The 27,638-nt window shown below is 35.6% G+C and overlaps 1 protein-coding gene and 1 pseudogene across 1 annotated transcript in view; both read right to left on the bottom strand.

Annotated features, from left to right (window-relative positions):
* The window catches only part of MINDY4B (MINDY family member 4B), a 49,771-nt gene that overhangs the window by 8,462 nt on the left and 13,671 nt on the right, over window positions 1-27,638 (bottom strand). Inside the window, exons 6-10 of the mRNA XM_074301957.1 lie at window positions 25,066-25,231; window positions 24,222-24,287; window positions 19,045-19,115; window positions 16,173-16,245; window positions 13,432-13,593 (exon numbers count right to left, since the gene is read on the bottom strand). Of these exons, the coding sequence (XP_074158058.1) occupies window positions 13,432-13,593; window positions 16,173-16,245; window positions 19,045-19,115; window positions 24,222-24,287; window positions 25,066-25,231 (538 nt within the window). The remainder of the gene's footprint in view (window positions 1-13,431; window positions 13,594-16,172; window positions 16,246-19,044; window positions 19,116-24,221; window positions 24,288-25,065; window positions 25,232-27,638) is intronic.
* Window positions 16,833-16,978, bottom strand: LOC141565313 (U2 spliceosomal RNA; annotated as a pseudogene).

Here is a 27,638-nt window from a genome sequence, read left to right as displayed (position 1 = left end):
GATCAGTGGATAGAGCACTAGCCCTGTAGTCAGGAGGACCTGAGTTCAAATATGACCTCAGACATTTAACATTTCCTAGCTGTGTGACTCTGGGTGAGTCACTTAACCCCAATTGCCTCCGGAGGAAAAAAAAAGACACGAAGTGGGAGGTGGGGTTTAATTGAACAAAATTGATACCCAAAAAAGAATTCTTTAACCACGTAAACAGGAATAAGCCAACTTCAAATCACAGACTAAAACAACTTATACATACTGTTATTTGTATCAGTGAGGAAAAGGCTGATTGAACATCAAAAGAAACTCTAGAGCCGGAGGAATGGGTTTGGTATCTGCATGTACCTGAAAGGGCTATTGGCAGCTTTTATACTTCCAGCACTCACTAGTCATCCAGGATCTATCAGATTATAATTCATATTTTTTGGAAAATCTCACGGGAATATATATGGATGTTATATTGGGTTTTGCTTTTACAAATTAGTATTACTATTACTGAAGAAGCACTAGGCAGATATGTAGGTGGATAAACTATCCATCATGGAATCAGAAAAACTGGTATTCAAAATATGCTTTAAATGCTTATTAGTTGTATGACTGGACAAGTCACTTAATGTTTCCCAGCCTCAGTTTCTTCATCTGTAAAATGATAATAGTATGTATCAAACAGGATTGTTGCAAAGATCAATTTAGGTTATCATACCTAACATATCAATACTTTGTCAATCTTAAAGTCAAATAATTGTCAGCTGTTATTATAATCAGTGTTATTATTATTGTAAATATAACACTGACAAAAAAAAAGTCCGGGCCACGGACTCTAAGAAATCTGAGTTGGCAAATTCATCCCTTTCAATCACTCCCTTATTCTGTGTCCAATTATGGTCAGGGTTATCAACTGGCCTGCTGCCCACAGAACCTGCCCTGTTTTTCTCCTCCCTTCAGCTTCTGCTCCCAAACAGCACTGTTCAAGCACTGCCTTCTGCAGGAAGCCCTTCCTTCTACAAACTGACATAAGGAATAATCTACCTAGTAGGCACTTCTATGTGCTGTGCTAAGTGCTGGGGATACACAACCAGGCAAAAAAGACAGTTCCTGCCCTCAAGGAGCAGAACCTAACAGGGAAAAATAAAATATAAAGAATAAAATAAAATAAAAGAATAAAAATAAAATGTAAAAATTCTAACAGGGAAAATAAAATGTAAAGCAAAGCTAGCTGAGTATCTTGAGAAAAATAATGTCAAGGACCACTAAACATTTTGTATGTACCTAATTATTTACATATTATCTCACCAATTAATAGGTACATTTCTTAAGGACAGGGACTTTTTCATTTGCCCTTTTTTAGTCATTTAGCACAGTAGCTGGCACATAGTAAGCACTTAATAAATACAGCAAGAATATAAGAAGCCCATAATAAAATGTTTGTTGATCAACTGAATTAATCTGATTATCTAGAAACCTTGTACTGCACCATAATGTCTCACCACCATAATGGCTAACTTTTATATAGCATCTATTATATTCCAGGAAATGTACTAGGCATTTTACAAATATCTCATTTGATCCTCACAACAATCCCCCATGAGAGAGGGTGAAAAAATGAAGGCAAACAGTGAAGTGACTTGCTCAGGATCACACAGCTATTAAATGACCGAGGCTGATTTAGAACTCCTATGTTCCTCACTCCAGGATGGAGGCCCTATCTACTCACCATTTCCTTGCAATAATATGACAAGGACCTAGGGATTATTAATGTCTGATTTCTTACATGAAATCTTCACTCCCTTGGTTAAATATTTAACACAGGGCCAAAATGTCTGCCCTAAAAGAACTAGGAGAAGGGACAAATTTGTCACCATTTTCAGAGGAGATTTATTTTGATGTTTAAGTTAAGTTTGATGTTGGATATTATCATATTAAACACTAAAGGGAGAAAAGTGAAAAAAAAGTGAAGGAAGAGAGTCTGACTGAGAGGTGATGTGTTCAGCAAGGAGAGGAAGTGGTACTGCTTCAGACAAAGTCTAAATGGATTCAGTCTCTTTTAAAAATGAAAGTTAATTTTTCTTCTCAGCAGTAGGTGTAAATCCCCCGAGGCTTTACAGATGGTGTGAGCAGCATACTACTTTATGTTCACACTCAAGTATTGGAACTTCACACTCAAACTTGTGCCTTCAAATAGAAAAAGCAATGGGGACTCTTGTTCCATCTTCTGCATACCTCAAAATCACCTTCAGGGACTCAGCAATTTAATAGGGCACTTTGGGAGTGGGGCGGGGAGGTGAAAAAGGGATTACAATCTCTTCTAGTGAGAATATCATTTTTTTGTGGCAGCTAGGTGGTGCAGTGGATAGAGCACCAGTCCTGAAGTCATGAAGGAGTTGAGTTCAAATTTGATCTGAGAGAGAGAGAGAGAGAGAGAGAGAGAGAGAGAGAGAGAGAGAGAGAGAGAGAAGAGAGAGAGGTAAAAGAGAGAGAGGAAGAGAGAAAGAGGAAAAAAGAGAGGAAAAAGAGAGAGAGGAGAAAGAGAAGAAGAGAGAGAGGAGAGGAGAGAGTAACTCTTTTTTACTGTAGCAGTTTCATTCAGTCTGTATTGCCTCTAGATAAAATATAAATACTTCCATTTATTTTTCCAAAGTCCTTCATAATATGGAACCAACTTATTTATCAAGCCTTACTGGACATTACTCTCCATTTTGTGATCCAGCCAAACGAGCCTTCTCTCTGTTCTTTATACATAATATCCCATATCCCAACCCCATGCCTTTTCACCAGTCATCTTCCATGACTGGAACATCCCTTTCCTTATCTTTGCCTTATAGAATCTGTGGCTTATTTTTAAAACATAGATCAACCTCCATCTAGGTGTAGTCTGAGTTTCCTTATCCCTACTTGCTAATGTCATTAAAATGCGAAGAAGACATAGTTGTCAGGCGAATTGAACAGAGAATTGACTTTCAGATGAATGAACTTAAAAAACTTGTTGGAGTAGAAAAATAACTGAAGTCACAGGGCATTATGTTTTCTGAGCTTGTTTGCAGATGTGATGGTCTTTACAGCTGGAGAGATTAGAACCCATAGTGTGGTAAATCAAATGACTATTTGAAGATGGAAGATTAAGGACTTTGGGTCTCAAAATTGATGGAAAATTGCACTTCATGAATCAAGTCAACAAACCTTTATGAAGTACTCATCACATAGACACTGTGCTATGTATTGGAGATACTCAGAAAGACAAAAGCAGACTCTGCTCTTAAGGAGCTTACACTCTAATGGAAGAGTTAACATGCTGACAATTTGTATATAAACAAGATTGAGACAATTTAATTGCAGATGACTGACAACATTAAGTTTTTATAAGATTGTACCCATTCTCTCCAATGAGCATTTCTGTGCATTGGTGATAAAGTAAGTCCCAGGCTTAGGTGCATACTATGATCTTTTGATGATTATTTCATTTGCCTGACATTGAATAACTGTGAAGTTGTTTATTATTGTTATTTTTTCCTCATCATTTATTAAATATTTTATGCTTAAGAACTAATGGTGTCATGGTGCTTGATTTTGTGTAAATTGGAAGCATACACAGTGAGGGGGGTATGAGCTACAATGGTGAGTAGTAGGAGTATATTCTTCCTATAACAGTATTACTCCTAGTACATTGAGAGGTTATGAGTTATAGATGTTATACCAATGTATCTCTAAAACTCTCAGATCTACTCTAATGAGGGCAAGTTGGAGTTGAATGAGCCAGCCTAAAAAGTGAAGAAGGGACCATGTGCTCCATATGTTTTATATTTGTTGTCTTTCTCATTAGTTCCTTGTGAGAAAGAATTGCTTTACTTTTTTGTATTTGTATCTTCAGTACCAAACATAGGACTTGGAACATTGTAGATGCATAATAAATGCTTACTGGCTAAGTTATTATATAATCTTCATCTCTGAACATATAGTTCTTCCTCCCTAACAAACTACTAGTCGTAACAAAAATAAAAAGGCAGAAAAAATTAATTCATCAGACCAACCAATGAATCTACCACAATACATATAATATTCTGCACTCATAGTCCTCTACCTCTGGCAAAGAATAGAGAGAACCTCAGGTTTACTGTCCTTAAGTTACATATAACATTTTTACATATAATCCTCATTTTCCCAAGGCTTCTAATTTCCATTTCAGTACAGCGGATTCTAACAACAGATAGAGAACCAAGCTCAAGGACTTAATGATGCTCTGGCTCAACAGGATTGTTCATCACTATAAATAGTATAAGACTTTCTCAGTGCCCTTCTAAGGGCAATGATGACTTTTTTAAAAAGCTTAATACAGCTTCATTGATTCAAGATCAGAAAAGAAGATTTACCCAGTATCAGAATAGCAGCATTTAACAGACAAGTAACTGTATAGGGCAGATTGTTATTTAACATATATCAATCTGGTTCTTCTTGCTAAAGTTGACCTGGAAATGTGGGTCCAGCCAGAGGACTGAATAAATTGCCCTAAACGTTTGTCTGGATAAGTACAATGATTGTGTATCCAGGACAGTCCCAGTATGAACAAAAGGAAGTATATGTATGTCAAAGTTTTGCAGAAAGAATAATCTTTATCAGATCATGCATCTGTATTTTTAGTTTGGAAAATATGATCCCTATTCTTATGCCAGATAAGGATCAGTTGAAAGAATGGGGAATGTTGAGCACATGAAGAAGAGAAGACTTGGGGGGAAATGTCAAATGTTTTAAAGACTATCATGTGGAAGAGAGAGTGGACTTAACTCTTCCTGACCCAAGAAGGCAGAAATTGGAACAGCGGATGAGTTTCAGAGAATGAATTTAGGTTTGGGGTAAGGAAAAACTTCCTTGTAATAAGAGCTAGTCTAAAGTGGAGTGAGCTGCCTTTAGGGGCAGTCATTTTCCCTTCACTAGAAATCATCAAATAGAGGCTAATTTTGTTAGGGAATTGTAAAGAGTATTCTGTCTTTTCCTTTAAAAATTTAAGTTTTTTGTATGGCTTTTGTTTGATCACAGTCATTTCTAGATAAATTCCCTCCCTGGCCACCAATGAGTCCTCCTATATTATAACAGCAAAACCCCACTGACGAGGTGATGCTGTCTGACTATAAATGTAATATTCTAACTCTGTAGTCCCCCACTTGTGGTGGAGATTCTTGGTCCAGACCCCGAGATCTCTTCCAACTCTGAGATCCTGTGATAGGGTTCATGAATTTCATATTTCCTGCTGCTCCAATTAGCTGTGCCAAATTGTGAAATGGAGACATGGAACTTCTTAGGAAAGAGTTCAGTCTCCAAACAGCCTTAATTCAAGTTTGTGACAATTAGAATCATATGATAACATGAGAATATCAGCAATGCCACATGTGTATGCACCTCTCCATCATCTATCTAGAATCACCTATCAATCTATCCTTTACCTGTATATTTTGTTGCTTACTTGCTTCAGTTGAGTTCAACTCTTCATGAATCCATTTGGGTTTTTCTTAGCAAAGATACTGGAGGAGTTTGCCATTTCCTTCTCCAGCTCATTTTACAGATGAGGAAACTGAGGCAAAGAGAGTTAAATGATTTGCCCAGGGTTACACAGCTAGTAAGAGTCTGAGGCCATATTTGCACATCCAAGTCTGATGTTCTATCCCGTATACCACCTACCCATCCATCTATCTATAGATAGTTATCAATATCTATATCTAATCTATATCAACTATCATTTATCACTAGCTATCAATTATCATTTATCACTATCTAGCTATCAATTGTCTTCTAGCTTAGCTATCAGTTGTCTTCTAGCTACCATCTATCTTTCTATCATTTATCCATATATCAATTGTCTTTTATCACTATCAATTATGTATCATTTATTACTATCTAGCTATCAATTGTCTTCTAGCTATCAATGGTGTATCATTTATTACTATTTAGCTATCAATTATTTCTATCTCTCTGTCTCTATCATCTATCATTCATCATCTATCATTTATCATCCATCTTGCTCTCAAATGACTACATATCTAACTCTGTATCTATCCATCTCTTATGTTCATGCAGTTCAAGTAAGAAAATTCAAGGGCACCTGTGATTTATTTGCTATTTCATGCATTTGCTCTCAAACCATCCTCTGGGTATTTGACAGAGACAACATAATAAGCCCCCTTGGGGCTCAAGCCATTAGAGTACAATTTCAGGCCATTTTCACTGGAGCTGCCTTCCTTGGAGTCTCCTCAGAGAGAATGAGAGAAAGCACTAAGCCCAAGAGGGAAGCCGGGGAAACTGCATTAGAAATTTTCCAGAAGGCTCAAGCCATTGTAGTACTTATTTCTATGGAGATTTGAAGACCAGCATGAGTTATTTATATCTTTTGACCCACTTCCTCTTGGTGAGGGAGCATTTGGGTCTGGTTCAAGCTCTCTGCTGTGGCATTTTACTATCTTCACATTGAAGAAGAATCTTGGATTTTTTTTCTAACTCTATTCTGGGGCCAACTTTAAAACTGCCAGGGAAATATGCTCTCTTCTCCTGCAGGATAGCTTAGATTTTGTAGGTAAAATTACCTAGGAAATTAGGAAATCACTTTATTAGTCCCTGTATTGAGAAATTTATACCAGTGATAGGTTGTGGATTCTTACAAATTCCCTTCTGATCACTTTGTCTAAACCCTTGTTAATCTTACCTTTTTTATTTTAATATTCTCCTTCTCTCATCTGTGACTTTCAGAAGTATACCTTTTTCCCTTCCTTCCTTCCCTTCCTTCCTTTCTTCCTTTCTTCCTTCCTTCCCTTCCTTCCCTTCCTTCCTTCCTTTCCTTCCTTCCCTCCCTCCTTCCTTCCCTCCTTCCTTCCCTCCTTCCTTCCCTCCTTCCTTCCCTCCTTCCTTCCTTCCTTCCTTCCTTCCTTCTTTCCTTCTTCTTCCTTCCTTCCTTCCTTCCTTCCTTCCTTCCTTCCTTCCTTCCTTCCTTCCTTCCTTCCTTCCTTCCTTCCTTCCTTCCTTCCTTCCTTCCTTCCTTCCTTCCTTCCTTCCTTCCTTCCTTCCTTCCTTCCTTCCTTCCTTCCTTCCTTCCTTCCTTCCTTCCTTCCTTCCCCTCTTTCTCAATAGGTATCTGTTGATCACTTCCCATATGCTCAAGGTACTGTGGTAATCCTATGCAGTTACATAGACGAATTCAATTATTTTTAATTACAACTGCTCGATTTTAATTTGAGGTAAGATCAGGAAGGAGAAGCTAAGTAGCAAAGTGGATTGAGTAGAGCACCTGAAGTCCAGAACACTCGTCTTCCTAAATTCAAATCCTCAGACACTTCCTAGCTGTGTGATCCTGAGTAAGTCACTTTATCCTTTTTCAGTCTCCTGAAATGAATTGTAGAAGAAAATGGCAAAGCACTTAAGTATCTTTGCCAAGAAAACCCTAAATGGGTCACAAAGAATTGGACACAAATCAAAGGACTAAACAACAACAACAAAAATGTGAGAAAATTGTCCAAATGTGTCCAAAATTGTCCAAAAAACCGTGAAAGCATTTAAATATTATCAAGTTGAATGTAAATTCCTTGAGGAATCATAGATTTAGAGATAGAGAGACTAGAGCATTCACTTAAACCTACTCCTCCCCCCATTTTACAGATAAAGAAACTGAGGAAGAAAGAGGTAATATGATTTGCCCAAAGTTGCTCAGGTGATACATGGGCAGAGCTAGGATTAGGAGGTCAGATCTCTGACTGCAAAGCCAGCTTCCTTCCCACAATGGCTCATGGCCTTGTGCATTTTCTGGTTTGTGTTTATCTCCTTGGTACCTTGGAGATATAGATGCTAAAAGAAAGAAAGATAGTTTTTGCCCTCAAGAAGCTTATATTATATACACTTGTGATACTTATTTCCAAAATCTCTCATATAAAACTTAAAACCTGTTGGCCATCTATCATAGTTATTTCTAGAAATGGCTTAACACTACTATTGTCTCATGGACCCCCTGGGCATCCTGATGAAAATTATGGCTCTTTTCTCAGAATAAGCTTTTTATTTTATTTTTTGAATTTTTTTATTTTTTTTTTCCCTGAGGCTGGGGTTAAGTGACTTGCCCAGGGTCACACAGCAAGGAAGTGTTAAGTGTCTGAGACCAGAACTCAGGTCCTCCTGAATTCAAGGCTAGTGCTCTATCCACTGCGCCACCTCGCTGCCCCAGAATAAGCTTTTTAAATGCATAAAATAAAAACATAGAGTTACAAAAGAAAAATTCTATTGAAATAGTTATCAATTTTTTTTAAAGTTCACAGGCTACAGGTTAGAAACTCCTAATCTAATCACTTATTTTCAAAAATCTAACAATTATGTTCTTTAAAAAAATTGAAAAACATCTATTGAGATTCTGAGTTTCATCATTCATTCATCACCTACTGAGTTTCAGCCATAGATCAGATACATTCCAGATACATACTGTATAGATACAATGCATCCCTAAGAGAGCACACAGTCTAGTAATGGAGTAAAGTTATTATTAAGATTATATGGGTAAAGTCCTTTGCACATCTTCAACTGTGATGTTTTTACAAATTATTATGAAAATTGTTTTTCTAATTATCACCATCCATCAATCAACAAGCATTTACTGATTACCACAGTGTTTCAAGAACTGTGAAAGTTCTTCCATAGTTGTAATCGATGTATTAAAAGTATCCCTACTTTCTGCTAGAAACAAAAGATTATTTGATCCAATATAGCTTGACCTGTGGTATTCAGGTGCGGGTTTGGAGGATCCTGATGAGCAATGATGAGCAACACCTGCTTAGCAGACTGAGGCAGTCAATAGAAGAGCTTCGCTTGGACCTAGAGAGGCTGAAGATTTCAGAGTGAGAACCATCTTTGAAGAAAATAACTTGCTTTTTTGGTGGAAAAGGTAAAAGCTTTAATTTTTGTATGTGTGTTATTATAATCCTGTAAGAAAAATTCCTACCTTATACTATTACATATTTAATATGTATAGGAATGCCTACCATCTAGGGGAGGGGGTGGAGGGAAGGAGGGGAAAAATTCAGAACAGAAGGGAGTACAAGGGATAATGTTGTAAGAAATTACCTATGCATATGTACTGTCAAAAATGTTATAATTATAAAATTAATAAAAAAATTATCTGGGTGAAAAAAAAAGAAAAGAAGAAAAAAAGAAAAATTCCTACTTGAGGAGAGGTGGAGGTGTAGGGAGTGAGAGAGGTGAATTATGGCATTTTCCCACAAAGCTCTTTAAACTCTGATCTTGGAATAAAGCATCTGTGTTCAAATCTCCCTCTGATATTTCTTACTTGTGGGACTTTGAATGTCACTTATAGTCTCTGGATCTAAATTTCCTTATTTGTCAAAATACTATACTATACAAATTGTCAAATTATCATATACTATGTTGCATGTATAGTATACTTATTATATATTTTGAAATGTCTATATTTCAATATTTTTCAGCTGGTTATGTGGCCCTTCTAATTCTATCCAGATCACTGGTTCTATGATTTCACCCTTCTCAGATTTCTCATAACATTGTCTGAACCTCTTTGTGCTTATCCCATTCTGTCTTGTACATGTATTAGTGTATTTATCTTAGCTTCTCCACCCGGAATTAGATTGTCAGCAGCCTGAGTGAGCAGGGACTGGGTCAGTCATTGGTTATCTTTGTCCTAAATACAGTGCATTGTACAGAGGAACAGTTTAGGATCAGATGGGAACATCAGTAACACACTCAGGTGCCTGTGGGCTATAGTGAGTATGGTCATTCCTGGAGTGGTCCTTACAGCCCCCCAAACAGACACGAGCCTTGCCTCCCCTTCCTCTGAAACCCTTCATCTCTTGGTACCCTTTCCAAAACTGATTTCTCATCTCACATGCTCTAACCCAGACCAGGAGGAGAACTCAGCTTATCACCCGTTTTCAGACCTACCCTCCCTCCAATCTTTCAGCAGAGACTTAGGTAAGGGATGGTGACAATTGAAAAATATAGAAATATAGATTATTTCAAAAATACATAATAAACATACTATATATGCAACATAATATATGATATATATAATATATGATAATACATCATATAACATATACATAATATAGAAAATTATAGACTTCAATTATTTTGCAAGCAAGAAAAGGATGACAGTTGAAAAATATGGAAATATAGACTATATAAAGCATAAAACATAATAAATATATTATGATGCAACATATATGATATATATTATATATCATGTAATAATATGTAATATGTACATAATATATAAAAGATTCAAGTATTTTGCAAGCAAGTAAAAGGATGAGTGATTACAAATCTATTGCCCTCTAAAATTTACTTTATCCAGTCTAGATCCTTGTTTCTATTACCTATGGATTGTTAGTTTTCTTTTTCTTTCTCTCTATAGTGTTATTCTATACTCCTCTTAGAATATTCTGGCTTTCCAGTCCTCTGACTCCTTAATTCCCATGATTACCCTTTCTGAGTTAGTTCAACCATCCCAAAGAGTGTGTATTCTTTAGACAACACTGCTTCTTAATCACCCTATGCCCACCCTACTGAAAATTAAAAATAAATAAACAAATTTGACTCAGTTGCTATAATTCCTAATTATGATTTTGACTTTGGATAAGCCCATTTTCCCCACTTATGGGAAAGAAGATGGTGAGATTTTTTTAAAAATTATTTTTAGAGTAGATAGTATACTGGGCTTGAAATCAAGAAGAATCACCTTCCTGAATTCAATTCTGGCCTCAGATCCTAGCCATGCGACTCTGGGCAAATTATTTAACCCTATTTGCCTTGATTCCCTCATCTGTAAAATGAGCTACAGGAAAAAAACAAAACAAACAAACAAACAAAAAAAAAACAATGGTAAATCATTCTAGTATCTTTGCCAAGAAAACCTGAAAACAGAGTCATAAAGACATGACTGAAATGACTGAACAATTGCAATATTTTTAAAAATATATTTCAATATTTTTAAAATATTTGTGTCTGAGATTTAACCTTGATAGAACTTAGAAATCAGGGCCTGGACAGGAGATGTGTCTAGTTTAGTAGGACAGGGAACTAGTGATTGATAAAAGATAAAGTTTTGACTTGGAATTGCAGATTAAGCAGAAAGCCCAAACGATCCCCATTCCCTTGAGGACCAAGGCTAAAAATGGTAGCAAGGAGGGAGCTTGGGCTTAGAAAAGCAGTAGAGAAACAAAGTATAATATGTCAGATTTATGCATTAAGCTTTGTCCAGTGGAATTGTGACTAAATTGAACATCTCTAATTTCCATCTCTGTAAGTAAGCTTAAAGCCAGCTATTCCTCCTGTTAGAGGAATATCTGTATTCATTCCACACCCCATCAGAGCAGGTGACGTGCTGATGGTCCACTATGGAGCCAGATGCATTTCTAGGGTTGTAGTCTAAAAAAGGATATTCATTATTTATTCCCTTGGGTGCTGGGGATAGAAGGGCCTAGTGGAAAACTCAAAAAGCGCTCCATTTGATGCTGTGTCCTCAGTGGTTTTGTCTAAGCTCTGTTGTCCCAGCTGGTTACCAGTGGACAGCTTCTGTGAAGCTCTCTTTTTCAAATAACTTGGCTCGCCATCTGTGAATTTTGCGATGAAATGCTCTTGTGAAAACAGAGAAGCCTCATTTCTCAGTTGTTTAGCATTTGTATGTTTACATTTGCACTGTGGAGACTGTTCGTCACTGCAGAATCACATCTCATTTAATTCAATGGTTAGACTTTTCTTAGCTGTATTTTTAGTTTCTAGCTTGGCAGATGTTGTAAATACCCACAGCTGGAAAGCTCTTTGGAGAGGAAGTTGGATGAATGAGGAATTCTGAGAGGGAGGCCACATATTTTGATGAGTTTTTTTTTTTACAGCTCTGACTTTAAAAAATAAAAAGGCTAGAAATTAGGCACACATTTTTGCCCACTAAACCATAAAGATCTTATTGAAGATGTGTGTTACATAAATACTAGCTATTATATGCCTCAGGAAATAATAAAGCCGTACCAAAGTGTCAATGTATGGCTTATATATTTGAGAAATCCAAATAAACTGTCAGTTACAGAGTTTTGCAATTGTTCTGTCACACCTGAAAAAGAATTCAAGTTCCATCCTCACTGATAAATAGTCATTCGGATCCTGCTATAGACTCCCAACAAGAAGGAACTCATTCCTCCTTCCAGTTTTGAATCAACCTATTTATTAGCCAGTTTTTAAACCTGTTAGCCTCTTTTTACCTTTCACCTTTTTCCTCGATTCTTTCCTAAAGAACCCACCAGAATAAGCCTAGCCCCTCTTTGATATGCAGCCTTTCACATTCTATAAGATCAATCATGTTGTAATGGAATACTACTGTGCTCTAAGAAATAACAGAATGATGTTAGAAAAGCATGGAAAGACCCATACAAACTGATACAAAATGAAGAAAGCAGAACCAGGAGAACACTGTCTACAGCAACAGCAGTACTATATGATGAACAACTGTGGATGACTTAGCTATTCTCAGCAATACAATGATCCAAGACAATTCTGAGACTTATGCTGAAAAAAACGTTACCCAGCTCAGAGAAAGAACTGACAAAGTCTGAATGAAAATCAAAACATTCTATTTTTCACTTTCTTTTTTTTTCATTTTTTGATTTGTATTTTCTTTTACAACATGAATAACAAACCTTATGATTGTATAATCTATATCAAATTACTTACCATCATTTCAGGGAGTAAGGAGGGGAAGGAGGGAGAGAATTTGAAACTTAAAATTTTAAAAGATAAAGTTTAAAACCTGTTTTTACAAGTAATTGGAAAGAAAATTTTTTTTTTAAAAGACTGATCATGGCCCTTCCACAACATCCCGTTATCCTCTCTTTTTTTGGCTAATCCTCCTTAGCTCTTTCAGCTAGCCCTCATAGAGAAATAATTGAAGACTCTTAACTCCTTTGATTTACCTTATCTAATTGGGTACCAATTTCTCAATATCTGAGACTAGAATTTGGGGCTAGAACTGAACACAATGTCCCATATATTAAGTAGCCAGGATAGAGTATGAATGAGCCTCTGACTTCAATATCACTGAAAGAAAGAGTATGTTGTTAAATATTTAACAAACGACTCTCAATAAGATATGCATAACACACTTTTAAATTGAATCTGCATTACAAACTCCCTTTTTAAGAATAGCAAATCAATAAAAATAATAAACCAAACCCTCATTTGTAGCATTTGCCAATTTCTGAGGCATAATACTCAGAATTTAACAATCAGCCTTCAGGAATCAGTTCCAGTGAGCTCTTTCACATCCCCTGCCTGAAAGTGATGATTCTCTTAATGCAGCTCCAAATTCATTAACTTTGGGGGGGGGTTGTTTTTGTTTTGTCATAGATGCTATTAACTGGAATCAAACTTACAGTCTCTTAAAATCCCTCTTACCTGTGAGAGCTTTTGTTGCTCCCCATTGTTCTTCTTCCATTGTAAATAGCCAACATCACTGCGGGCCAGGATTCCATGCAGGAGATCTTGAGAACTTCCTTGGTGGTAGCCATTGAAGACATGGGGACTGGCTCGTCCTGTTAAGATGAGGTTTAGAACTGCCTAGAGAGAAGCATGGAACAGATGGTTATGGGTAGGCAGTAGCAAGATGGAGACCTTTTTTTGCTTCTGATAACCTTAGCTTCTGTGATTAACTGAAGAAATCTAAGGATTAAACTCTTCTAAAGAAAACACTTTTGGTTCCCAAGGAATTCTAAACAGGTCTCACTTTAAGGGATTTCCATTTTCTTATTGTTGTTCATTCTTTGGGGTTTTCTAGGCAGAGATACTTGAGGAGTTTGTCATTTCCTTCTCTAACTCATTTTACACATGAGGAAACTGAGGCAGGCAGAGTTAAGTAATTTGCCCAGGGTCTCACAACTAGTAATTGTCTGAAGCTGGATTTGAATTCAGCTCTTCCTGATTCCAGACTCAGTACTCTATCCATGTGCCTTAGGGATTTTTCTACAGGCAGAAAAAAAAGCAGAAAGAACCAGAAAAACATTTCCTCACCATAATATGTACTTTAAAATATTTTCTGTATTTGAAAAAAAACTTAACTCAGTTATCTCCATTCAAGTCATGTATTGCATGCTATTAAGACATTTTAAAAATAACTCATGTGTCTTGGGATATCATTGACTCAGAGCTAAAAGGAAATGTAGAAGTCATTTAATTTTAACCTCTCATTTTACAGATGGGGAAATTGAGGCCCAGAAAAAAGCGGTTTGCCCAAGTCATACAGGAATTAGGTATTAATTAATAAAGTAATAATTAAGAATTAAGTATTAAGATTGGGAACTCTGAGGTATTGTATATAAAATAATATGTAAGCAGAAAAGCTATTTAAACATAGTTTTTGTTATTATTTTAGCATGTCATTTGGATGTTCCATTACAAAAATTATATTCTGCCTTGCATTATAAGTACTTATATAGCTTTTTCATCTGCACTATTAGATTATACACTCTTTAAAGGAAGAGATCCTCTCTATGTGAGGGATTCTTAAATTTTTTTGGTAGGAGAGCTCATCACAGTATTTTTTTTTAAGTTATTATAATAACTTGAAAAGCACCAATAGATACAAATATTTATATATACAAAAGGAGAATTAAAATAGATAATTATATATAAAACTTTGAATCCATTTTTATGTACAACTTGTTTTTTTTATAATATAGATCAGTCTTATGCCTGCCTGTATCTCCTTCTGAAATTTCTTCTATTTTCTTCTATGAATTTTTAAAACACTCATTTCTTTCTCTTCTTATTTTTGGGATTGAAGGCTTTCTCCTCATTCCTCTCCTTCCTCAAAGGAAAACCCTTCTTTGTGACAATTAAATATAATTGAGTAAAACAAATTTATACATTTGTTATATCTGAAAATATCTTTCTCCACCTACACTCCTGTCTCTGGAAATTGGGAAGCCAGCTTCAACTTTAGATTTCTGGACTTGTGATTGGTCTTTACATTGATCAGAATTCTCAAATCTCCAAAAACTCTTTAAACAAACAAACAAACAAACATTGCAGTCATGTCTAAATTATTCCCCTGGTTCTGTTCATTCTACTCTGCATCAGTTCACATGAATCTTTGAGGGTTTTTTGACTCAGTCCCTTTCATTTCTTTTCTTAATTTAGAATACCATCACATTCATATACTTTATTTTATTCAGTTGTTTCTCCATAGAACTACTCTCAGCAGTGAAAATTTAGCCCAGTAGGGAGACTCCATTATGTGCATAAAATCCTATTGTACAATGATCCACTATGACTGACTTAACTATTCTCAGTGATACAGTAATCCAATACAATTCCCAAGGATTTAAGATGAAATATTCTATCCATCCCCAGAGAAAGAACTGATAAAGTTTGAATATAGATTGAAACATACTTTTTAACAAAATTTCTTTGTTTTTCCTAATTGGTGGTTTTTGTTTTTGTTTTTTGGTCTGTGTTTTCTTTCACAACATGACTAATAAGGAAATATGTTTTGTATGACTACTCATGTCTAACCTATATCAAATTGTTTGCCTTCTCATTGAGAGGGCAAGGTGGGAAAGAAGGGGGAGAGAGAATTTAGAATTCAAATTTTGAAAAAAAAATATATATAATTGCTTTTGCATGTAATTGGAAAAATAAAACATTTGAAAAATTAAAAAATTAAATTTTATTATAAGTATAATTACATACAATTTTAGGAGACTTTTCCATATACATGCAATTATAAATATAAGTTTCATAAATTCATGTGAGATTCATACATATGCATGTAATTAATTGTAAATATTAAGTTCCATACAATTTGCTGCAATCTGATTTTTTTGAGAACTACTGCTTACTTATCTTTGTATCAATAGCTGTTAGCAAAATGCTTTCCCACAGTAGAGTCTTGACAATTAGTTAAAACTCACCAAATATTTATTATAATTTACAAACTATTATTATTACAAAATGTTTATTGCATTTTAATATGGAACATTATACTATCTATCTAATCAAAGCCACCCCCCCAAAAAAGGTATAGTTCTTTTCCACAGAAGTTTGCAATCTATTGAATAATAGACTTGAATTGTATTACAAAATGAGAACAGTTAGAAAACTTGAAACTAATAAGAAAGAAGATGCCCCTTCAAACTCACCTGCCTGCAAATCAATTTTCCACCACTTGGCTCTAATAGATGAGTTGAACTGGTATCAAGGTCCTTTTTGAGCCTATGAAATGACATGGTCTATTAGGGGAGTAACTAAGGTTAGAGCAAATGTATCTAGACTCTTTTCCCACCTATACATCCCATTGTTACCCACAAGCGCCTGAGCAAAAAAAAAAAAATCACCATATATATCCAGCTTTAGCTTAGTTTCTTTAGTATCATAGAATTAAAGTTCTAATTTGAAGAGACTTAAAAGGCTGATCAGTCCAATGCCATCATTTTACAGTTGAGGTCACTGAGTGTAGGGATTGCCCAAAGTTACACAGAAAGCATCAGAAATGGATTCAAACTGAATTCAGCTTGGATCCGAGAGCAGTGCTATGGAGCCTGAAGGGCTCATCCATGCCAGTTCGTTCAGATCCATTACCTAATTTTGGAGATGAGGAAAGGATTAAATGGTTTATCCAAGACTGAACAGGTAGAAAAGGAAGAGAGTTGAGATTCAAATCCACCAATCCTCTATCATCAAATCTTGTATTTTTTTTTCTGGAGACAATAAATGAATATTAAATATTAAATAATAAAGTGAGGCTCCAATGAGACTTGCAATGTATATACATATACACACATACCTATAGGCATATTGCATATAAATACATATTTGTAGACATGTGTACATATCTACACACATGCATATACACACAGTGCTCTGTAAAAATTCAAAATACTATGTAAATTCAAATCATGTTAAATTTTTACTACACTTGATCTTAGCCAAAAGGCCAAGAAGTGATCATGTTAAATTAAAAAAAAAAATTTAAACAGGTACGATAACATTGTGATTTAGTTATAAAGACTTGAGTTCCAATGATATCTTAGATATTTAATAGTGTGTGACTACTTCTCAAACCCTGGAGCTTCATTTTTTAATCTAGAAGATGCTCTACCTACAGGGTGCCATCAACGAGTTGAAGTATGGAAAGTTTGGCAGACTTTAAGTACACATAAATACCAATTGCTATTATAATTTCCACAGCATCATTTCCATTTATCTTTTCCAGTATTTATGTCAATATCCTAAACTAGATTATAAGCTTCTAAAGGGCAGGATCTGTTATATATTTCCTTGGTATCCCTCATAGCATCTATGAGAATAAGATAGATTGTATATTTCTTCTTGTTAATGATTTTGATATATTTGTTCATTTATGAAAATTTTTAAAAAGCTATTTTCTTTCTTTTTCCTATTGGTCTTTGCACCTGAAGGCAAAGCTTCTGTGTTACAATCTCACATTCAATCTTCTCTAATATCTCCAACTAATGTTTTTGCAATCCTAGCACCCAGGATGGTACTAAACGCCTGTTGGTTTTCTAGTTTTTTGACTTCACACTCAATTCATTAGTCTATTTTCTTCTCTTTTTGGTTAATAAAAAGACTCAAAAATATAAATTTTCCCCTAAGAACTACTTTGGCTGCATCCCAAAATCTTTGGTAAGCTACTTCATTGTTGTCATTATCTTTAGTGGAATTATCTATTGTTTCTGTGATTTATATTTGGATCCACAAATTCTTGAGGATGAAGTTATTTAGTTGCCAACTGATTTTTATTTCATTTTTTCATCAGTCATAAAGGAGAAAATGACAACTGTTAAGAGAGCTAAGGGAAAACATTGATGTACTGTTGGTAGACCAGTAAATGGAACCATTCCAGAAAATAAAATTTTAAATATTTAATATATTAATATTAATAATACATTAATATTACTAATTAATAATATATTAATGTTATTAATTGATATTAATAACTATTTAAATATATTAAATAAAATATTTATTTTATAGTACTGTAGAGTATGCCTCACTGCCTGACCCCATATATACATTTACACATGTACATATCACTATATATACTACTATATATAACATAACAGTATAATATATAGTACTACATATAATACATACATACATATATGTGTGTGTATTACTATAGTAACAAAAAGTTACCTATTTCCTAGAGAAATTGAAAAAGAAAAAGAACTCCTGGATATACAAAAATATTTATAGCAACTCTTTGTGGCAACTTGAAACTAAGACATGCTTATCATTTGGGGAATAGTTGAATAATTTGTGTATGTGAATATAGTAGAATATTATTGTGACACAAGAAATGATGATGGGGATAGTTTCAGAAAAATCTGAGAAGGCAGATATGAACTGGTGCAAAATGAGGTGAAGAGAACCAGAATAATTTATTCTATAACATCAATATGCAAAGACAATTTTAAAGACTTGTAAGAACTGACAGAGTGGAATGAACAGAAATAGGAAAACAAGTTATATAATAACAACAATCTTGGAAAGCTATAAGAACTCTGATTAACTTAATGGCCATCCATGATTCCACAGGACCAATGTTGATGAAGCATGAAATTTACAAACTGATAGAAAGTTGATGGACTCAGGATACAGGATGATGCATTTAAACACATGTGTGTATATAAATGCATATAGCTACAACTAATGAGGGAATTTGTTTTTCTTGACTATGTATATTTGTTAAAAGAATCTTATAATTTTCTTTTTTCTCCCCAGTGGGATAGGAATGGTATGGAGACAGAATTGATTCTTGTTCATATGTATTTTAAGTTAATTTTTAAATACTTGTTGAATGAATGAATATGACCAGAACTTCTATGAAAATATCTGAAAAGATTACTGTTCATGAAAGAAATCTGCATGGTACATTTTAAAAATGTTTTTCATGTAAAAATTCAAGGTCCTTTTTAGTACAAGAACAAGTTAATATTATGGACTCTATAGCAGAATTCTGATCAAAAGTTCTCCAATTATAGATTTTACCTTTCAAATGTTCTGGAGAAGATCAAACTGTAAAGAAATAAGATAACTCCATGGCTTCCTTCCTCTTTGAACTATTTGAGAAAAAACATATATTATTTTAAAAGTTGCTCAAAAGAAACCATTTATTTTAAACTTGAAACAAGAAAAGCTTGCTACAAGGTATCTCTATTTAAATGGCTTGCTATCATGTCGAATTCAATCAAGTCGAAATCTTGGTCATCATTTATACTCTTAATTCATCTTATCATTGAGATGGGGTTACAATCACCTGACCACACTTAACTCTGATACCTTTATTAGGTAAGAACACATCTGATTGTGAATTGGATGTGAACAAGACCTTAATATTTCTTTTTTTTTTTAATGTAATTAATTTTTATTGGTAAACATTGACATCATTATTAGAAATTTCAGTAGAAAAATAAATTTTAGTTATTTTTTTCCTATACAAAGATTTGATCTTATTCAGCATTTGCTGAAATAATTTTAATGCAAAAGGGTAAGGTGATTTGAATTACAACCAATGTTATACAATGTGTGCACAAGGGTGAAGAGTCTTCTGAATGTGGACAGTTAATGGCACCAGTGCTTTTACATTCAACAAAACTATTCCTTGGTGGGGTTTTTTTTTTAATTAGACTTTTTAACATAAGAAGAATATAATGTAAACCAAAGCAATTAGGAAATAAGGTTGGGTTGAGTTTATAAAAGCTTGACAGATGAATAAATTTAAACATATAAGAGGAAAATTTAGAAGGTAATTCTGTGCATGAACAAAATATATCTCACTGGCTCCACATGTTATAAAAGGTTAGGTTCTTGATGCTTTAACAAAAAAAAAAAAATCATAGAAGGCTGTAATGATGATCCTGGATTAAAAATGGTTTGATGCTATTATGTTCTTCTTTACTCTGGAGTTCATTTTTGTACATTTAAAAACATTTCCATGAGATCCTTATACACTTCAACAACAATACTGTATGAGGATGTATTCTGATGGAAGTGAATGTCTTCGACAAAGAGAAGATCTAACTAAGATCCAATTGATCAATGATGGACAGAATCAGCTACACCCAGAGAAGGAACACTGGGAAATGAGTGCAAACTATTTGCATTTTTGTTTTTCTTCCTAGGTTATTTTTACCTTCTGAATCCAATTCTTCCTGTGCAACAAGAAATTAGGTTCTGCACACATATATTGTATCTAGGATAGACTATAACACATTTAACATGTATGGGATTGCCTGCTATCTAGGGGAGGGGTGGAGGGAAGGAGGGGAAAATTCAGAACAGAAGTGAGTGCAAGGGATAAAAAAATTACCCATGCATATGTACTGTCAAAAAATGTTATAATTATAAAATTAATAAAAACAAAAACAAAATATTTCCATGAAAGTTTATTTTCCACTCCATAGTACCACAATAAAGACCTGAAAGATCAGTTTTGGTTGTTTATGAGGGGGAAAAAACCCAAGGAGGAGAAGGCTTGAATAGTTCATCTAAGTATTTCTATTGGTTGGAGGATTTAGTCATACACTGCAGGGCTTGTAAAACTAGGAGGCTAGGCTGAAATTGGAGTATTTGAATATCCAGCCCTTGCCTCCTGCCTAAGAACTTTCAGTAGCTTCCTTTTGTCTATAGAATAAAGTATAAATACCTTAGCCTAGCATTTAAGATTCATCATCAATTGATTCTATCTTATCCCCTTAATACAGTGCTTAGTACAGTTCCCGGTGTTTATTTGCCATTCCACATATTATAATTGTATCTGTAAGAATCATGAATTTAAAAAAATACATATATATCCATATGGATTCCCATTCCATCATGGTCTTTTAAAAAATTAATGTTTTATTTTCCCTCAGTTACATATAAAGCAATTTTTAACATTTGTTTTTTAAAATTTTGAGTTCCAAGTTCTCTCCCTTCTTCCCTTCCCATCCCCCTCATTGAGAAGGCACATGCGAGACTATACAAAATATTTACATAAAAGTCACACCATGATCTTTGTGTAGGTGAACGCAATTATTGCCCAAACCACTTGGACAAGCTTGAGATGGTCTGGGATGTGGTTCAGTACTTTGGAAGACTCAAGTCAAGCTTACTATGATGTCTATCATTTCCTTTCTGATACCTGATATAAGACTCATTTATCTTTGATTCCACGCCTTTCTTCATACTCCCCCCTCATCATCCCTCCTGGGAATTACTTGCAATCTTTTTGCTCCCAATCCAAATCTGATGTTTCTTTCAAGATCAAAATCTTCTTTACAAACCTTCCCTGGTTATTATACATTATAATGTTCTGTTCATCAAACAATCCAGTTCTTGATTGTTTTACACACACACACACACACACACACACACACACTCACACACACACACACACCTTATAAAATCTACAGATTGTCCAATTAGATAGTAAGCTCTTTGGGAGCAGGCTTCTATTTCTTTCATAGGCTAGTCTATAGCACCTAGAAGAGTGTCCAAACACAGTAAGGATTTAACAAACATGGAAGGATATGCTGTTATGAGAGAAAAAGACATCTCACTGGGGAAATATTTCTCTTAAAATTTAAAGTGACAACTTAATATTTCACACACAGTGTTTCCTGCTGCATCACTCATATGGTATGAACCAAACTATTACCTAGTGTGAAATCTTGGGAAGAACATGCAATAGAGCCTTGTGTCTACAAGCCAGAGAATTCAGCGAGCTGACTAAGAAAACAGAGATGGCAAGGTAACTTCTGAGAAAAGCAATGGGAAGAAGAAGAAATATTTCTTCTTCTTCTGTCCCCTAGGAATCTTTGTACCAGCTAACAGAGATAATTGTTGCCTTGCTTCTAGAGTTCACTGAAAAATGTCTTGGACTAATGACTTCCCAGAGCCTGTTAGCTCCATATATGTAAATGTGCCATGGCTTTTGATCTTGTGAAGTGAGTATGGTGAGGAAGAAGTGGAGAAGGAAGAGCATCCACTCTTCTTGGGACTATTAGTGAGTCTAAATGACTTCTGTATCAGGAGGGGAGGTCCCATCCTAAATAGGCTCCATCACATAGTGGGATTAGAAGTACAACTGAGGCAGGAATCCCGGGCTTACATCCTTTCTCTGCCATGTCATACTGGTATGATCTTGGTCAAGTTGCTTTGGACCCAATTTCTTCATTTACAAAACAAGCTAGAAGGGATGTTGGATCCCACTGCATCCCACTCCCTCATTTTACACAGAGACTTAAGTGACCTGCTTAGGGTTATGTAAATAGGAAAGTCTGAGGTTCATTTTGTCCCCAGATCTTTCCTTATTCTTGCACTCCACTCATTACTATTTATTGTTTGGTTAATTTTCAGTCATGAGTAACTCTTTGCGACTCCATTTGGGGTTTTCCTGGCAAATACACTGGAGTGGTTTGCTATCTCCTTCTCCATTTCATTTGACAGATGAGGAACTGAGGCAAATACAATTAAATGCCTAAGGGTAGATCTGAACTCAGATCTTCCTGCCCCATTTGGTCCCATTTCCCCATTGCACAATTAAACCTAATGTTCCCTTTCCTGAAGGCCCATCACTTTACACTCTACGCCCCGTAGCTTTTTCAATTTGTTGGACCTCAACAAGGATTCTGTTGAAATGCTAGCAGAAAGGAACTGCATGTTTATCCTATGCATTTAAGTCATGCAAGGGATGTGACACTGTACCTCGAAGACCTGAGTTCAAAGTCAGCCTCCAAGCCTCCGCGCTGGCAAGTCTGCCTCAGTTTCCTCAACTGGAAAATAAGGTTAATGACAGCAACCATCCCATAGAGTGGTTGTAAGGATTAAATGAATTGATATATGTAAAGTGCTTATCCCAGTGTTTTGTATGTAGTAGGTGCTTAATAAATGCTTGTTCTTTTCTTTCCCACACAAGTTAGTTTATCAGTTGTGCCAGCTGTGACCTGATCAAAGAGGACACTAAGGGAATAAGATATGAGAGAGAAGCTTTGTTAATGGGAGAATTTGGGAGTGGTTGTGTATGTGGGGGGCTGTCCAGAGTGTGACCTATGAGCTGTAAAACCCTAAAACAAGAGGACTCTGGAGGATCAGTTGACAGTAGAAGGAGGATGGATGCAGGTATGCTGCTGCCTTATTTTCATGCTCAGAGTTTTGATGCTTTAATTTTATGTTTCCGTTCATTTTTTTCCCGTTTTCCCATTGCACAGTTAAATTAAATTTTCCAAGTTGATTATAGAAAGACCTGGAAAGATGATGCGTGAAACAAGCAGAACTAGGAATACATTGTACACAATAACAGCAAGAATGTGTGATGATCAACTAGGAAAGGCTTGGCTCTTCACAGGAGTTCAGTGATCCAAGGCAATCCCAATAGGCTTTGGACAGGAATGGCCATGTGCATTCAGGAAAAAAAAAAAACAAACCTAAAGAAACTGAATGTAAATCAGTGTATGCTACATTCACTTCTTTTTTTCTGTTTATTTTTTAAAAAAATCTCTTCCATAGTTTTTCCCTTTTGCTCTGATCTTTCTCCCCCAATATGATTCATAAAGCAATATGTATTAAAAAAAAATAAACCTAATATTCCCTTTCCTGAATCTTTGGCTGAAATTCACTTCTACTTGGGCTCCGATTCTCAATTTCTTGTAAATCTGAGAAATCTGAAATTGCTACTTTTGACATCCTTCCTTTGCCTAGCTTTAGTTTTCCTTTCTCATATAATCCTCCATGATGTCTCACTGAGCTGCCTCCCCATATGGAATCCTTAACTCCTATATGAGAACCATGGAGACAGATGTGAAAAAGGGGGAGGAACCATCCTGGAGAGATGAGAATGGGGGACAGTGTTTCAAAGATGGCATGCCCTAAAGTGACTTAGGCCATCCCGTTTATATGAGAGATCCTAGCCCCTTCATGGACTAGTTTTTGTGCTTTTTCTTACATCAAAACCTTGCCCCCAGGTTCTGATTAACCCAAGAAAAAGGAGGCTGTGGCCCAGTCTTCTTCAAAGAATAATATATAGAGAGAGACTAGTTTTTCCTTTCTTTACTTAAATGTTTCCCAGAGGCGCTCTCAAAAAAAGGACCTGGTCCTCTAATAAGCTTCGTTGGAAATGCACTTTACCAAAGAAATAAGGCATTAAGAAAGTACAATTCAACACAAAGGATCTTCTCTTTACTTACCCATTGTAAATGATCACAGATGAATTTCTTGGCATCTTCTTTCTCCAAAAATTCAAAAAGCTGGAGCTGTAATTCAGAAATAAAAAGTTCAAAATAGAAAGTGTCTAGTTCTTGCGTATTAATGCCCTGTTAATACTTCATAATGATTAAAAAATACATGTAGACATTTCAACAAACTGATAGGCTACTTATTTGATATGAGTGGCAGGCAGGAATGAATGGAGGGTTGGCTGCAGAGTAAAAAACACCCTGTGTGATCATGGACATGTCATTTAACCTCTTAATCCCTCAAAATAAATCTCTTAATTATGGATGAATTGAGGAAGTTGCAGCACGGAGATGGCCCTGCCCAGATGAAATCACCCAAAATAATGAGATAATAAGTGTCTGATAGTATGTGCATAATAAATGCTTGTCAAATGAATAAATAGGTGAATGAATAAAAACACACTGTAAAAAGTGGTAGCCCAACTCCATGAATTTTGCATCCTTTATTTTTAACAGAAACAAAATCTCAAATAGAAAAGGATAGCTGTATCCCTCAAGTAGTAGAGATAGCTGTGCTGTCCTTGAGACCATAGTAACAGGAATATAGGGAAGAAGAATGGGAAGTGACCAGACCTGAGAACTAAGGCTTTCCCCACCCTGGGGCTGGTGAACATCCCAGATTTGTTTCGTCACTCATCATCATTAGGTGCCCACCTCTTTGCCACTGTGTGGCTGGCTTAAACTCCATCTCAGTGGCAAGACCAATAGACTCAATGAAGCATCTTTGTCACCCCCACTGGTTCTGATGTCTGGTGGGAGAAGTGTGATCACAGACACGAAAGCTGTCCATACTCACTCGCTCAGTGAAGCCATCTGCTTGGAAGTCCCTGGTAGAGGGAAAACAAGTTTCTGATGAGATGGCACAGATGATGAGCTTTTGTCTTTCTCCTGCTTTCCACAGAGTATCTGCCAGAGCTGCTGAGAGGGCCTCTTTCTGTTCTCGATGGCTCGTTCTGCATAAACTATAATGCATTTAAATGAAAGGGGGAAAAATATTCCAAGGAATGTCCCAGTGTTCTCCGGGCAGTAGGCAAATATTTGATTGGGGCTGTTAGCTCTTTTGCTTAAATGGCTTGTAAGGAGAAAAGGTAGCTTTGAAAACTTCTGGAGTTGTGGTATCTTTCTCCATTTCCAAGATTATATGCTCTCTATCCCTAACATGTGATGTACTCTCTCAGAAAAGAGACATGACAATTAATGGTTAAATGGAAAAGTGTGATTGGAGCACCCAAAACCCATCACTGGCTGAGGATGAGTCTGGAATTCCAATTTTCATGAATGAATGAATGAATGGATTTTGTCCAAGATGTTGGGATCTGGACCGATCTCAGATTGGATCAGCATTATAGGACGAAGTGACAACAGGCTGTCCTGGGATGCTAGGAAAATGGTCTTCTGGGAGAGAAAAAAAAAATTTTTTTAATTGAAAAAATAAGTTTTATTTTAAAATGAATTCTTGTTGCTAACAAGTCTTGGTATCCTAAACCAGAGGTATCCAACACATATCTGCAATGTTCCTAAATGCTATTGAACTAGATTAAATGTAGACAGAAATATTTTAAAATATAAAAATTAATTTTAAATATAGATAATACCAGTGTATGATTTTCTAAGACAATATGGACTTGTGTATTGTTTAATTATCCCATTTCTTTGCAAGTTTGGCATAACTACTCTAGGCAAATCCCTAAAATTATGATTTGCAGAAAATGTTAACCTCCATTGGTAGAGGGAGTTTCTACATCTGAGAATTCTTTATATCAATGAAACATAGACCCAGTTTGGGAGAGAAATTTAGGAAATCTGAGAATCTTCAGCCCATAATGGGACTGAAGACCTTTTTTTTTTTTTTTTTTTTTTCTTCAGATATACTTTTGATGACCTAACCAAATTACTCAATTTTCCTATTACTATTTTCTTTTTTTTTTTTATTATAGCTTTTTATATACAAAACATATGCATGGGTAATTTTTCAGCATTGACCTTTGCATAACCTTCTGTTCCAACTTTTCCCCTCCTTCTCTCCGAGCCCTCCCCCAGATGGCAAGTAGTCCAATACATGTTAAATATGTTAAAGTATTACTATTTTCTTTTGAGGCGGTCAGAATTAAGTGACTAAGTTACACAGTTAGTAAAAGTCCTATAAAAAAGTTACTATAAAAAGTCTTTTCCATTGCAAATAAGGGTTATAGATGAGGCACATTTGTGGCCCTGAGTACATGATAAATAATAATGATAGCTGACATTTATATACTACTGTGAAGTTTCAAAGCACTTTACATACATTATCTCACTTGATCTTTGCAACAATCCTGTGAAGTAGGCACAGTGCCCCTCAGTCCCCCATTTTGCAGTTGAGGATATAAAGGGTCAAAGAGATGAAGAAATTTGCTCAAGCTCACACCACTGCTAAGTATCTAAAATGACATCCAAACTTAGGGTCTTCCTGACTCCAAATCCATCATTCGATTAGTCTGCAATAAAAGGGGGTGTGAATCCAGGAAATGCTGTAGCAGTTTTAAATTGTCTTTTGTGGGGGAGAAGGGGAGGTGGGAAGGAGGGGGAAGAAAACAGTTCATCACAATTCAGACAGATCCAGAGGATCAAAGATGTACCCTGTGTCCATGAAAGAGAGGTGCTGGAATCAGGTGTAGAACCTTTGTCATCTGTGTTTTTGGCTGCAGATATTGAGTGAATTTATTTTACTTATCGTGCATATTTGCTACAAGAAACTTTTGGGGTAGAAGGGGAGGTGTTTGGGTTTTTTTTTTTTTCCCTAATGAGGTAGAGTGAAAAAAAGAGATAAAATTTGCTGCTGTTGTTTTCTAATAAAGAAGAGGTGCTACAGATGTGAAACGTGAATTTTTCAGATAAGGTCAGTCAGTGTATTAGTAGTTTTACTTTATAAAAAAAAATTGGGGGCATTTTTGGGTATTTCAAGTAAGGACTCTTTTGCCCAGTGCTTAGTACAGTACATGGTAAGCGTTCCATAATTGTTCAACTGAAGTGAAAAAAAAAAAAGATAATTCAGGAGTGTGCTGGTAAATATTAAATGACCAGTTTTCTGAAGATAAAAAGTACCCATAATACACTTTTAACCTTTATCTGCACTATGAACAGTTTTTCCCCATCATTATCTTAGGTAGACAGTTAACAAAGTAAAAAGAAAAAAAATCAAGCCCAGATTTGTAACATTAGCCCATTTCCTAGGTGTAAATATTTACAATTGGGAGGGTGGGTGGAGCAGTGGACTCGGTTACCAGCTACGGAGTTAGGAGGATCTGCCATTCAAATGCAGATTCACTAACTTAATGCAGGCTTAACATTAGCTGTGTGGCCCTGGGCAAGTCACTTAATTTCATTTGATCC

The sequence above is a fragment of the Sminthopsis crassicaudata genome, chromosome 3 (assembly GCF_048593235.1).
Source record: "Sminthopsis crassicaudata isolate SCR6 chromosome 3, ASM4859323v1, whole genome shotgun sequence".
Lineage (NCBI taxonomy): Eukaryota > Metazoa > Chordata > Mammalia > Dasyuromorphia > Dasyuridae > Sminthopsis > Sminthopsis crassicaudata.
The sequence above is the reverse complement of the archived record's forward strand: the minus strand, read 5'-3'. Positions and strand labels throughout refer to the sequence as shown.